This window comes from Herpailurus yagouaroundi, unplaced genomic scaffold, assembly GCF_014898765.1.
Source record: "Herpailurus yagouaroundi ecotype Mexico unplaced genomic scaffold, PumYag 67700, whole genome shotgun sequence".
In the NCBI taxonomy this organism is placed as follows: domain Eukaryota; kingdom Metazoa; phylum Chordata; class Mammalia; order Carnivora; family Felidae; genus Herpailurus; species Herpailurus yagouaroundi.
The window spans coordinates 6,250,770-6,264,329 of NW_024420499.1; the positions used below are offsets into that span (position 1 = coordinate 6,250,770).

The following is a 13,560-nucleotide window of genomic DNA, read 5'->3' on the forward strand; positions in this document are numbered from 1 at the left end:
TTTTTATAAAGGACACAGAAAGTCATAACCACAAAAAGGTGATAAACTGGACTGTATCAAAATTTAACATTTCCTCTCTGAAAATACCAGTTACAAAATTGAAAAGGCAAGCGACCAAAAGGGAGAACATATCTACAAAACATGTATGTATTAGATTAGACAAGATGTTGAATCCAGAATATATAAAGCTCTTAATACTCAGCTATGAGAAAACAAAAAAGAAATGGCCTACTGAAGCACATGACATGGATGAATCACAAATGTATTATTTTAAAGAGGGAAAAAAAAGCTAGACTCAAAAGGTTACATACTGAATGATTCAATCTATGACATTATGAAAAGGTAAAATTATACAAATGCAAAATAGATGAGTAATTGCCAGAACTGTGGGTAGGCTGGGGGGAGGGGGCTAATTATAAGAGGGAAGCATTTTATAATTATAAAAGGGAAACATTTCATATTTTGAAATGATGAAACTGTTCTGAATCTTGATTATGGCAGTGGTTACAAGATCATATGCTTCTATCAAAACTCATAGAATAGTACACCAAAGATAGTAAATTTTACTAAATATAAATAAAAAGACAACTATAAGAAAACTACCACGTGATTACAAAACTCAGATATCAAAATGGTTACAATTAAAGAGTACCTGGGGCACCTGGGTGGCTCAGGTCATGATCTCACAGTTTCATGAGTTTGAGCTCCAGCCTTACATGGGGGTCTCTGCTCTCCATTCTCAGCATGGAGCCCACTTCAGATCCTCTGTCTCCCTCTCTCTCTCTGCTCCTACCTTGCTCACACATTGTCTCTCTCTCAAAAATAAACTTAAAAAAAAGGGTTACTATAATAATAGCAAATACAGGCAAGGATGAGGAATAACTAGAACTTTCACACATTGGTGGAATGTACAATGGTACAACCACTTTGGAAGACAATTTATAAGTTTCTTGTAAAGTTAAAAATAGACTTATGATAACCCAGCAATTCCATTACTTGATATTTGTCCAAGAAAACAAAAGAACATGTCCACACAAACACTTGTTGCAACGTTCATAGCAGAGGAAGTGGGGGAAAACTGAAGACACTTTTCTCCATTCTGACTCAGTACTTGGTACTTTTCCACTCCTAGTCTTTCTCTTCTTCCGCCTCTGGGCCCCTAGGTCCATAAAACCCTGGGAGCTTTTTGTTTGGGGCTTCTTCATCAGTGAGATGACCTACCCCCAAGTCTGTGCTTATCCAAAGGACCTGGAATCACTGTGTTGAGAAAAATGTAAATGGGAGGGAAGGAGAGTCGGCCCTTTCCTTGGTTTAGTCTCTTGCTTATACAATCATAGTAAGCAATTAAAGACTTGACTGTTACTTTCATTTTGGCTTGTTTTAGTTGGCTACTCAGATTTAGGAGCTCAGCCGAGCTCCTGACAATATGATCATTTAAATAGGTGCCAGTTCAACCAACAGAATGGGAAAAGATATTTGCAAATGCCATATCGGACAAAGGGCTAGTATCCAAAATCTATAAAGAGCTCACCAAACTCCACACCCGAAAAACAAATAATCCAGTGAAGAAATGGGCAGAAAACATGAATAGACACTTCTCTAAAGAAGGCATCCAGATGGCCAACAGGCACATGAAAAGATGCTCAATGTCGCTCCTCATCAGGGAAATACAAATCAAAACCACACTCAGATATCACCTCACGCCAGTCAGAGTGGCCAAAATGAACAAATCAGGAGACTATAGATGCTGGCAAGGATGTGGAGAAACGGGAACCCTCTTGCACTGTTAGTGGGAATGCAAATTGGTGCAGCCGCTCTGGAAAACAGTGTGGAGGTTCCTCAAAAAATTAAAAATAGACCTACCCTATGACCCAGCAATAGCACTGCTAGGAATTTACCCAAGGGATACAGAAGTACTGATGCACAGGGGCACTTGTACCCCAATGTTTATAGCAGCACTCTCAACAATAGCCAAATTATGGAAAGAGCCTAAATGTCCATCAACTGATGAATGGATAAAGAAATTGTGGTTTATATACACAATGGAGTACTACGTGGCAATGAGAAAAAATGAAACATGGCCCTTTGTAGCAATGTGGATAGAACTGGAGAGTGTTATGCTAAGTGAAATAAGCCATACAGAGAAAGACAGATACCATATGGTTTCACTCTTATGTGGATCCTGAGAAACTTAACAGAAACCCATAGAGGAGGGGAAGGAAAAAAAAAAAAAAAAGAGGTTAGAGTGGAAGAGAGCCAAAGCATAAAAGACTCTTAAAAACTGAGAACAAACTGAGGGTTGATGGGAGGTGGGAGGGAGGGGAGCGTGGGTAATGGGTATTGAGGAGGGCACCTTTTGGGATGAGCACTGGGTATTGTATGGAAACCAATTTGACAACAAACTTCATATATTGAAAAAAAAAAGAAAAATGAAAAAAATGAAAAAAAAATAGGTGCCAGTTATTTCTTGATGAAATTTAACACTATGTTTTTAGTCTAAGGAAATAGGAATGGAAAAGGACCTCCTCAATCTGTAACTATGAAAAACTTAAAGCTAACATAAGGGCGAAATACTGAATATCTTCCCCAAAAGACACAGTACCAAAATGGATGTCTTCTCTTACCACTTCTATTAAATTTGTACTGGAGGTCCTAGCCAGTTCAAATAAAGCAGCCAGCACAAAAAGGCATAGGAATTGAAAAGGAAAAAGTGGAACTCTCTTTCTTTGCAGACAGTATAATTATGTACATGGAAAATACAAAGTAACTACTAGAACTAAAGAATAAATTTAACGATGCTGTTCTATATCGTAGATTACACTTACACTGTTGTATGGATCTATCAAAATGCACAGAATGCATGCATAAAATAGGTGAATTTTATAATATGTACCTCAAACCCTAGAAAAAAGGAAAAATTAGTAATATCTTAGGATAAAAATATCAATCTAAAAATCTGAAACTATAAAGATTCTAGAAGAAAACATATAATATTATTGCAACCTTGGAGTTTAAGATTTCTTAGAGAAGACACAAAAGGTACTGAAAGGGAAGGGGCATGAGTGAGCTTGGGGTAATGGAACAGTTCTACATCTTGACCTGACTGTGGTTACTGTGTATACAACTGTTAAAAAACAATGGAACTGTTAACCTAAGATCAGTGAATACCACTTTTTGTAAATTACACTTCAATAAAGTAACAGTTGAAGTGCAAATATTAAAATGTTCACAACAGCTTTACCTGTAATAGCCACAAACTGGAAACAAACCAAATGTCCATTAACAGGTAAATGGAAAAACAAAATGTGGCATCTCCATATGATGGAATACTAACTACATAGCAAGAAAATAATGAGCTATGGAGACAAATCACAACATGGATGACTCTCAAATGCTGAGAGAAAGAAGATAGAACAAAGTATACATACCATATGATTCCATTTAAATAAACTCTAGAAAATGAAACAAATCTAAGAAAGCAGATCAGTGGTTACTTGGTGGTGGAAGATGGAATTGGGAAGGGAGGAAGGGACTACAGGAAGGCATGGAAATCTTTTGGGGTGATATATATGTTCCTTATTTTTAATGTGCCAATTTCACAGGCATTACATAGGCCACAACTCCTGAAATTGTATACTTTAAATATGTGCACTTTACTGTATGTCAGTTATACCTCAAAGTTGCTTCAAAACTACAGAGAGGAAGATTTGAGCTCAGTAAAAGAGCTTTTCCTTCTAACAACCAGAAAAATAGATTTTTAGAATTAAAAGAAACTTCATAGGTATTGCTGACAAGGTAGCATACATTCCCTATTTGAGCAATTTTAGTAATGGGACATTTCCATTATTAAATAGCTTAATTGTTAGAAAATTATTGGTATCAAGAGTTCCTGTAATTTAATCCATTGATTCTCGGTCTTGTCTGGTCTCTGGTGCTATCTAAATCTACCCCCCCCCAAATTCAAAATTCATTCAACAACTAACTACTGAGAACCAACTATATACAAAGAACCAGTCTATATACTGTCTATATACTGTGTGAATACAGTCTATATACTGTGGTGAATACATAGATATATAAGACAAAGACCCTGATTTATGGATTTTCCAATTTAGTATCTAAAAATAACTCTGATTATCTTTCTTCATCAGTCTCCTCTGCTTTGGTTCATATAGTGAGAAATTTTCTGACTTGGCAATTGGACTGAAGATGGTAGGAAAGACACAAGTCCAATCTAGTATCATCATTTTCTATTTGCTAGGTTTATTGTGTCTATTAGGATGAATACAAGTACAAAGTCATATTATCAGCTCACCAATCCCTAAACCAAAGTGGTATCCTGGAAAAAGGATGAGAATAAGATTCCTGCTCTGCTTCTGCAACTAGCTACATCCCTCATCAATATTTCACTTTCCTGTAAAATGATGGAGCTGGTCTCTGTAGTGGTTTTCAAACTTTTTGGTCTGAAGACCCTCTTACTCCCTTAAAAATCATTGAGAACCCCAAGAGCTTTTGTTTAGGTGGGTTATATATGTACCATATAAAATGTACCATATGTACAATATGTACCATATGTACCATATAAAATGTATGTACCATATACAATATGTACCATATAAAATATGTAACCATATATGTACAATATGTACCATATAAAAAACTGAATAAAAAATAAAAATTAAAGAAAACTGAGAAATATTTAAAATAATTCATTCATTTAAAATGAACAATAATGAACCGATTACATGTTAACATATGTTATACATTTTTATGAAAACGAATTACATTTTCCAAAAGTACAAAAAAAAAGTACGAAGAAGGATTGTTTAGATTGTTTTACATATTTTTGGCAAATCTCTTTAATGTCTGCCTTGATAGAAGCCAGCTTCCTCATATCTGTTTCTGCATTCACTCTGTCTCACTCAATATGTTGTTTTGGTTGAAATAGTTGGGATCTCCATATCTGCTTCTGCATTCATTCCGTTGCAATATGTTGTTTTGGTTGAAATATATGAAGAAAATCTGGCTTCATAAAGTTATACATTTGGAAATTTGAGTATTTTAATAGCCTTTTAAGATAATTGTGGATATTGTTTGATACAATGCCAAAGCTCTGTAAGTGGTAGAGTCTAAGGTTACTTGCAACACAGAATCTGAAACCTTACCAATTAACTATTTGTACTCAGTTACATTAAAACTCATTGATCTATCTTGCCTCTGAATGGATCTTTTATCCATGCATGATATGGTAACATCATGCATTAGTCATTTGGAAAATACTGGTCCACTGAGATTTACACAACTTACGAATGTTAACACATTTCATTATACAATATCAAAAAAAATCATATACATTAATATAGTTACCAATCTCATTAGAAAAGGCTAAGATTTTGAAAGCTGTCAAGCTCATAGTAGCAAATTCAAGTTTTCCAAAATCCTACTTCTTACTTGAAAAGTTCAAATTTGTTTATTGGCAACAAATACTGAGAGTAATTTTCCTTTAAGTGATAGAGTCACTTTGCTCATTTTCAAGAAAATGCCTGCCAAATACCCAAGTCTGAATAACAACAGTTTGTCTCAGTTGTTCTTTCAATAAAAATGTGTTCCATGCAAAGATCAGCTAGTTCGAGCCACAACTGAATCAACTGCACACGTGCTTTCCCTAAAAACAATGACCTTACTGCAACATACAGAAGAGTTGTGTGTATACTTCCCATTTTGTCATACAGTATGTTAAAAACATGTGCACCTGAGAGTCAAGACTTAATAAAATTTATGCTACACTGAGACGATTCTTAATTAAAATTGGCTTTTTATCCCCTGAGAATATGAAGAATACAACTACTAGGACAATTTGGTACACTGCACTAGCAGTTTTACCCACCATCAGCGCAAATGCCAACACAGTGAAAAAGGCACACTTTGAAACCACTGACCTGAAAGATCTTTAAATGTACCTCTAGCTCTAAAATGTCTAGAATTATGTAAATAGTCACCATCTTCCATTTGTACAACTCTACAAAACATTAGTTTCCTTATTAAGTGATACATCTTACATTTAACAAATACATCAATTTCTTACAAATCTGCTATTTGTAAGGACATGCTCATGAGGTCATGCTCATGAGGACATGCTCATGAGGTCATGGAACAGGACCTATTTCTTCCTTGCTAAACTAACCTTGATTTCATTCAGATTTTCCCACTCTCCAACTTTTCCAGGCACCAATGTGCTTTGGGGGAGGGGGGTGGTTAAGTCACTGGTCTAACTCTACTTTTATGGTCCTTCATTTGCCAATGTACTGGTATAAATATATCCATATAAAACAATTCTAACCAATGAGATATAAGGGGTGTTTTCAGACTGGAGGTATGGGACTCTTGAGAAAGTTTTCAGTACTGAAACAAAAGGACACAAATGAACAAACAGTTCATACTCTTCTTTACTGGTCATTGCAGTGTCTGCATGTGCTCTCTGGAACTGCAGCAGCCATCCTGCTAGTATGAAGGGAACTAATCTGAGAGTAAGCTGATAGGCAGAGTATGGCAAAACAGAAAGTGGAAAGAACCTAAGTCATTATTTGGCTGAATTAATTAACCTTGGAGATATTCTACTTCAAAACTTCTTGTGAAGTGAGCTAAAATTTGTCTTTATTGTTGAGACCATTGAACTGGTGTTTTCTACCACTTGGAACAGAAAAACCTTTATCTCATATAAAGACATTATTATGTCTATCCTTCATATACAGAAATGTTTTACGACATCAATTAAAAGATGAGATTATGGACAGAGAAGGACCTCTCTTCCTTTAGCAAAGTCCTAGAGAGCTCAAAATGCAGAATACACTAAACAATCTCACTAGTGTCTGATTCTTAGTACCATTTCCCTCCCAAAGTTCCAAAATCTCCTTCCCTATCCCGTTAATGTCATATATACTATAAGAAATTTTGGATGCAAATCAGCCATTTCTCATAACATATAGGAAGAGTGTTATTTGACTGAATTATAAGATGATATAAATGCCAACAGAATTTCTTACAGTCCTATTTTAGTACTCACTGTCATAAAACCAATTCCATTAACCTGACTAGCACTTGCTCATAAATGGTGCTTAAGTCACCAAGTTAATAAGTAAATGTAATGTTTACATCGGATTCAGTAAAATTAAAAAGTAAGTTAAAAATTAAATTTAGCGAAAGCTTGTTTCCTTTATAACATTTGCCTTTGGTTGGCTTTGGTTAGCAAATAGCAAGGGATTTAAGATTCTCATTTCAACAGGGCAGCAAGTACCATTGCAGACTACACTTTTGGTTAAAGGCCAGCAGAAGCTGCTAAAGGAACAAAGGGCAGTTGGACCTGGATAGATTATGAAGGTAAATAAACTCAAGCATTGATGCATAAAATGAGAATCTGGTTTGTTAAAATTAAAGGAGCCTATGTATCAGAGATCACACTAAAGATACCTCTCCAAAAAACCTCAAGAAATACTGCTATTAAAAACAAATCTTTGTAATCAAGATTTAGTTAAGTGGATGGGTGGTTCATTTATAATGTTAATTAGAGAGAATATATTTTCAAAAATTACTTCTGTTCCATAGTTGCTATTGTCAGAAGGGGATGAGATAATGGAATCATTACATTTTAAAAAGAAAATCATTAGAGGATAGGACCAAATCAACCAACCAACTGGCAATCAATTGAGCATCAATTCCATAGTCACTCTACTAGATAGAAAAAAAATGATTAAGGTTGTCTCATAGGCACTCTTATACACTACTGATAGGAGTATAATTGGTAAGACCATTCTGGAAAGTAATTTGGCAAGAGCAGATCTCTGTCATTCGGAAACTTAAAGTTTAGCTATTCAAATGCCACCTGGAAAACCCATAATGCATAACAGTTTGTGATTTTACAGAGGAATACATTTGAATTGCACAAGCTACAAGGCTGGCATAAAGGCAATAAAGTCTCTTCGCTAGTGAGGAAACACAAGAAGGTAAAGTGGGAGTGGTACAAAATGGATGGGGGACCTCTGATCTCATATATACTTACAAGTTTGTTTCTAAAAGAGGAGATGGGGGCTGGAATAGCATCAACCCAAAGTGGGAAAAATAGATTAGCAATTAATGGGGGGGAAGGTCCTGGAGTAACACTAAGGGAGAGATGAAAGCAAGGGACAGAACTAGACAAAGACATGGCCATTTAAGTGCACACATCATAGGCAGCTACGGGTCAGGGCTGGTGAAGAGGGTGGGGAAGGAGAGCAGAAGGGGCTCCCACTTCAGTCGCATTCCAAAATTCTCCTAGGGAAGGAAGAATATCAATGGGTTTGAGGTATGTTATACCCTTGCTATGGCTAGGAAGAAGTCAGTAGGGGAGTTATTCATGGAGGGCAGCCTCCACCTTCCATCCAGGGGAGAGATGAACAGGAATGTATGGTTCACAAAATTAAAATTTAGGCCCTTGAAGATGGATGGCCTAGGCAATTATACTAAAGAGTTATCAAAGGATGGGCCAGTGGTGAGTGTATCTTTAAAATCAAGTTAAGTGACCAACCGCAGGACAGGACTATGGGCAGGGCAGTGGGAATTATTCAACTTTTCAGCATGACTTTACTTTTCTGTATTATCTATAATGTATTAAATAGGAACTGAGGAAAATCTCATGAGCAGGCTCTAGAACCAGACCATTCCAGTTCAAATCTTGGCCCAATCACTTACCAACTGCATGACCTTAGACAAGTTATTTAACTACCTTGTGGGCCTCAGATTCCTTGTACATAAAAATGGAAAGAGTATTACCTATCTAATAGGGTATAACACAGGAACTACTAAAAAAAAGTTAGCTATCATAATTTATCTGTTAATGTCATTTTTCTAAATGTCAGAGTCTACTATATATACCAAAGACTCTGAAAATACTTATGGCCTCTAACCCACTAATTCTCCATAAAGGAGGAAGTACTAAAAAAATAATACAAAATATGGAATAAGAATTGTTCACGGCAGTTTTTCTTACAATGGCTTTACAAACTTGAAATTTAAAGATATATTCTATACAGATACCTGTCTGGCTCAGTCAGTAGAACATGCGGTTCTTGATCTTCAGGGTTGTGAGTTTGAGCCCCACATTGGGCGTAGAGATTTTTTTTTCTTTTAATTTACAGGTTAGTTAGCATATAGTGCAACAATGATTTCAGGAGTAGATTCCTTAATGCCCCTTATCCATTTAGCCTATCCCCCCCCCGCAAAACCCCTCCAGCAACCCTGTTTGTTCTCTGTATTTATTTTTTTTTTAATTTTTTTTTCAACGTTTATTTATTTTTCGGACAGAGAGAGACAGAGCACGAACGGGGGAGGGGCAGAGAGAGAGAGGGAGACACAGAATCGGAAACAGGCTCCAGGCTCTGAGCCACCAGCCCAGAGCCCGATGCGGGGCTCGAACTCCCGGACCGCGAGATCGTGACCTGGCTGAAGTCGGACGCTTAACCAACTGCGCCACCCAGGCGCCCCTGTTCTCTGTATTTAAAAGTCTCTTATGTTTTGTCCTCCTCCCTGTTTTTATATTATTTTTGCTTCCCTTCCCTTATGTTCATCTGTTTTGTATCTTAAATTCCTCATATGAGTGAAGTCATATGATATTTGTCTTTCTATGACTAATTTTGCTTAGCATAATACCCTCTAGTTCCATCCACATAGTTCCAAATGGCAAGATTACTTTTTAAAAATCTTTAAAAAAATATTCTGGGGTGCCTGGGTGGTTCAGTCGGTTAAGCTTCCGACTCTTGATTTTGGCTCAGATCATGATCTCATGTTGTTGAGATCATACCCCAAAGAGTCCTGCTCTGTGCTGATAGCACTAGGCTGCTTAGGATTCTTTATCTCAGCCCCTCTCCCTCATGCGTGCATACGCAGCCACTCTTCCCCCCCCCTCAAAATAAATACATAAGCATTTAGAAAGTATTATATAGAGGTACATGGGTGGCTCAGTCAGACTCTTGATTTTGGCTCAGGTCATGATCGCACAGTTCATGGGATAAAGCTGTATGTTGGGCTCTGCACCGGAGGGCAGGGAGCCTGCTTGGGATTCTCTCTCTCCCTTTCCTTCTGCCCCTCCCCTGCTTGCACTCTCTCTCTCTCAAAATAAATAAATAAATAAACTTAAAAATATATATATATTCTATAAAAGTGAATAGGTAAATTAATTGTGGTGTTTATAAATATAAATTGTATACAGCCATTTAAAACTAGTATCTTTAAAGGAAGAATTTTAATAACATGGGGAAATGCTTGATAAGTGAAAAAGCATTAAGTTATAAAACTATATATAAAGTAATTCCAACTTTTAAAAATTTTAACCAATATACTCTTTTAAGAAAAGATTAGATACATAAGAAGGAAAATCATCAAAACAACAATAGAGGTTATTTCTATGGTATTGGTGGAATTGTGGACATGTTTTTATTTTGTTTATAATTTTCTGTATTTTTCAAGTTTCCCATACTGAACATGTATTACTTTTGCTATCAGAACCAACATGGAAATTGGTTGAACAAATGAACAGATATACAGTTCTTGCTTATGATTTAATAGGGAAAACAGATAAAATCCCATGAACCAAAATACTTGTAAGACCAAATATATTTGGATACTAGACAGGAAGAGCATAAATACTGCGTGTTCAAAGAAGTGTAAAATCAGTCATTGGTATATAATAGTAAGGGAAAGTTTAAGAGAAAGACTATTTATTCTCACTAGCATGTAAACTCCATGAAGGCCAGAAACTTGTCTATCTTATTTAGTTTTATCCACAGTATCTAGCACAAACTGATTTTGTGAACAGTACATATCCAAGAGTGTGGAAATAAAACAACATAAATACAATTCTTAAATACTTGTAAGTTGCTGAATAAATATCTGCTGGATGAATATAAACATCACACTGAAACTGAGTGAAGATTTAGATCGATAGGACTCTAATCAAAATGGAGAGGCAAAATATGTATGTAGTAATCAAGATTATAGAAAAGCTGACCTAGGCTACAATGGAGAACATATATTATAAAATGTAATGAAAAATAAGGTTGGATGGGGGGAAAGATAATGTTAGACCCTGAAAATCAGGCAGAAAATTTGAGAGTTAACGCAATAAGAAATGGCAAGTCAATAGTTTGTAATCACAATAATGAAATCTTTAATTTATTCATTATTTGCCAAGTTATTCTAAATAATTTACATAACTCTTCTCATTTTATCCTCAAAACAATTTGTGACATAGGTACCACTCACACCCTTTTGCCAATAAAGGAATTTGACTCCAGAGGCCAAGCTTTTAAAGACTGTATAAGACCTCTCCAAAGCCCACGAAACATGCCTGAAGAAAGATACCAGAAAGCAGTGAGATTTGAAAACATCAAAGATGTGTTTTTATTCTGTGGTCTTGGACTGGAATCAGTGATGTAAGTACAAATTCATGTTGTTTAATCATATATATACAAAGATAGGTTGTAAAAAAATAAGATATAGACGTGGGTATGTATCTATGTTTTGTCTGTTGAGAAGACATAGATGCAATGACACCTCAATAGCAATGAGCACACCAAGCACCCAGGCACTGATCTCTAAATACCATTATCCAATAAAAGAATCAAAGCTCCCTGGAGAAACAGCTGATTCCAAGGCTGGGGCAGAGAAAGTAGAAAAATGAGGCTGGAACATCTTGTGGTACCAGAATGTAAGGCAATGCTCAAAAAACGATAGGGACACACTGAAAGGACACAGGAACCAACTAGAAGAGGCTCCTGTTAGCCAAAAATGGGGTAACTTCAGCCAAAAAAAATAGCAAAATTCATTATAACTCATAGAATAAAACAAATATCCATAATTCCATACTACCTTAAATAACTGAATAAATAGATAATGAATAAATAGCAGAGAACATAAACTTCTGTTACATTAGAATTCAATTATTAAATGCAGAAAATGTTAAAACCTGAAAATCACCATTTGGCAAATGTCAGAGTAATAATTATTCAGGCTAGAATCCTCAATAGATGCTAAAATTAGCAGGCAAGTATGATGAGAAACACGATATTTACATTGTTTCATAGTATCGCCCCAAACAGTCTCACAAGATCTGCTTACTTTGTAATTATGAAAAGGACAAAATAGTGACTTTATGGCATATAAACCTGCAGACATAACATGAATCAAGTTATCAAGGTTGGATCTTGAGAAACTTAACAGAGACCATGGGGGAGGGGAAGGGGAAAAAAAAGTTACAGAGAGAAAGGGAGGCAAACCATAAGAGACTCTTAAATACAGAGAACAAACTGAGGGGTTGATGGGGGGTGAGGGAGAGGGGAAAGTGGGTGAAGGGCACTAAGGAGGGCACTTGTTGAGATGAGTACTGGGTTTTGTATGGAAGCCAATTTGACAATAAATTATATTAAATAAATAAATAAATAAATAAATAAATACTGTATCAATAACATCAAAAAGTTTAAAAAAAAGCTTAACTCGAGATGAGGGAAGATGGCGGCGTAGGAGGACACTGGGCTCACCGCGCGTCCTGCTGATCACTTACATTCCACCTACACCTGCCTAAATAACCCAGAAACCCGCCAGAGGATTAGCAGAACGGAGTCCCCGGAGCCAAGCGCAGACAAGAGGCCCACGGAAGAGGGTAGGAAGGGCGGCGAGGCGGTGCGCGCTCCACGGACTGGCGGGAGGGAGCCGGGGCGGAGGGGCGGCTCACCGGCCAAGCAGAGCCCCCGAGTCTGGCTTGCAAAAAGCGGAGGGGCCTGACGGACTGTGTTCCCACAGCAAGCGCGACTTAGCGGCTGGGAGGTCATAAGTTAACAGCTCTGCTCAGAAAGCGGGAAGGCTGGAGGACAAAGGGAAGGAGAGCTGCTGAGCCCCCGGACGACAGAGCTCAGTTTGGTGGGGAACAAAGGCGCTCGCCAGCGCCATCTCCCCCGCCCATCCCCCAGCCAAAATCCCAAAGAGAACCAGTTCCTGCCAGGGAACTTGCTCGCTCCGCGCAAACACCCAACTCTGCGCTTCTGCGGAGCCAAACCTCCAGCAGCGGATCTGACTCCCTCCCGCTGCCACAGGGCCCCTCCTGAAGTGGATCACCTAAGGAGAAGCCAGCTAAGCCTGCCCCTCCTGCCCCTGTGCACCTTGCCTACCCACCCCAGCTAAGACGCCAGATCCCCAGCATCACAAGCCTGGCAGTGTGCAAGTAGCCCAGACGGGCCACGCCACCCCACAGTGAATCCCGCCCCTAGGAGAGGGGAAGAGAAGGCACACACCAGTCTGACTGTGGCCCCAGCGGTGGGCTGGGGGCAGACATCAGGTCGGACTGCGGCCCCGCCCACCAACTCCAGTTATACACCACAGCACAGGGGAAGTGCCCTGCAGGTCCTCACCACTCCAGGGACTATCCAAAATGACCAAGCGGAAGAATTCCCCTCAGAAGAATCTCCAGGAAATAACAACAGCTAATGAACTGATCAAAAAGGATTTAAATAATATAACAGAAAGTGAATTTAGAAT

General features: G+C 37.8%; 1 protein-coding gene across 8 annotated transcripts in view; it reads right to left on the reverse strand.

The window, feature by feature from the left end:
- The window catches only part of COL4A5 (collagen type IV alpha 5 chain), a 269,256-nt gene that overhangs the window by 245,266 nt on the left and 10,430 nt on the right, over positions 1 to 13,560 (reverse strand). For all 8 annotated transcript variants that reach the window (XM_040468444.1, XM_040468445.1, XM_040468446.1 and 5 more), the window contains exon 2: positions 8,397 to 8,404. In XM_040468444.1, the coding sequence (XP_040324378.1) occupies positions 8,397 to 8,404 (8 nt within the window). The remainder of the gene's footprint in view (positions 1 to 8,396; positions 8,405 to 13,560) is intronic.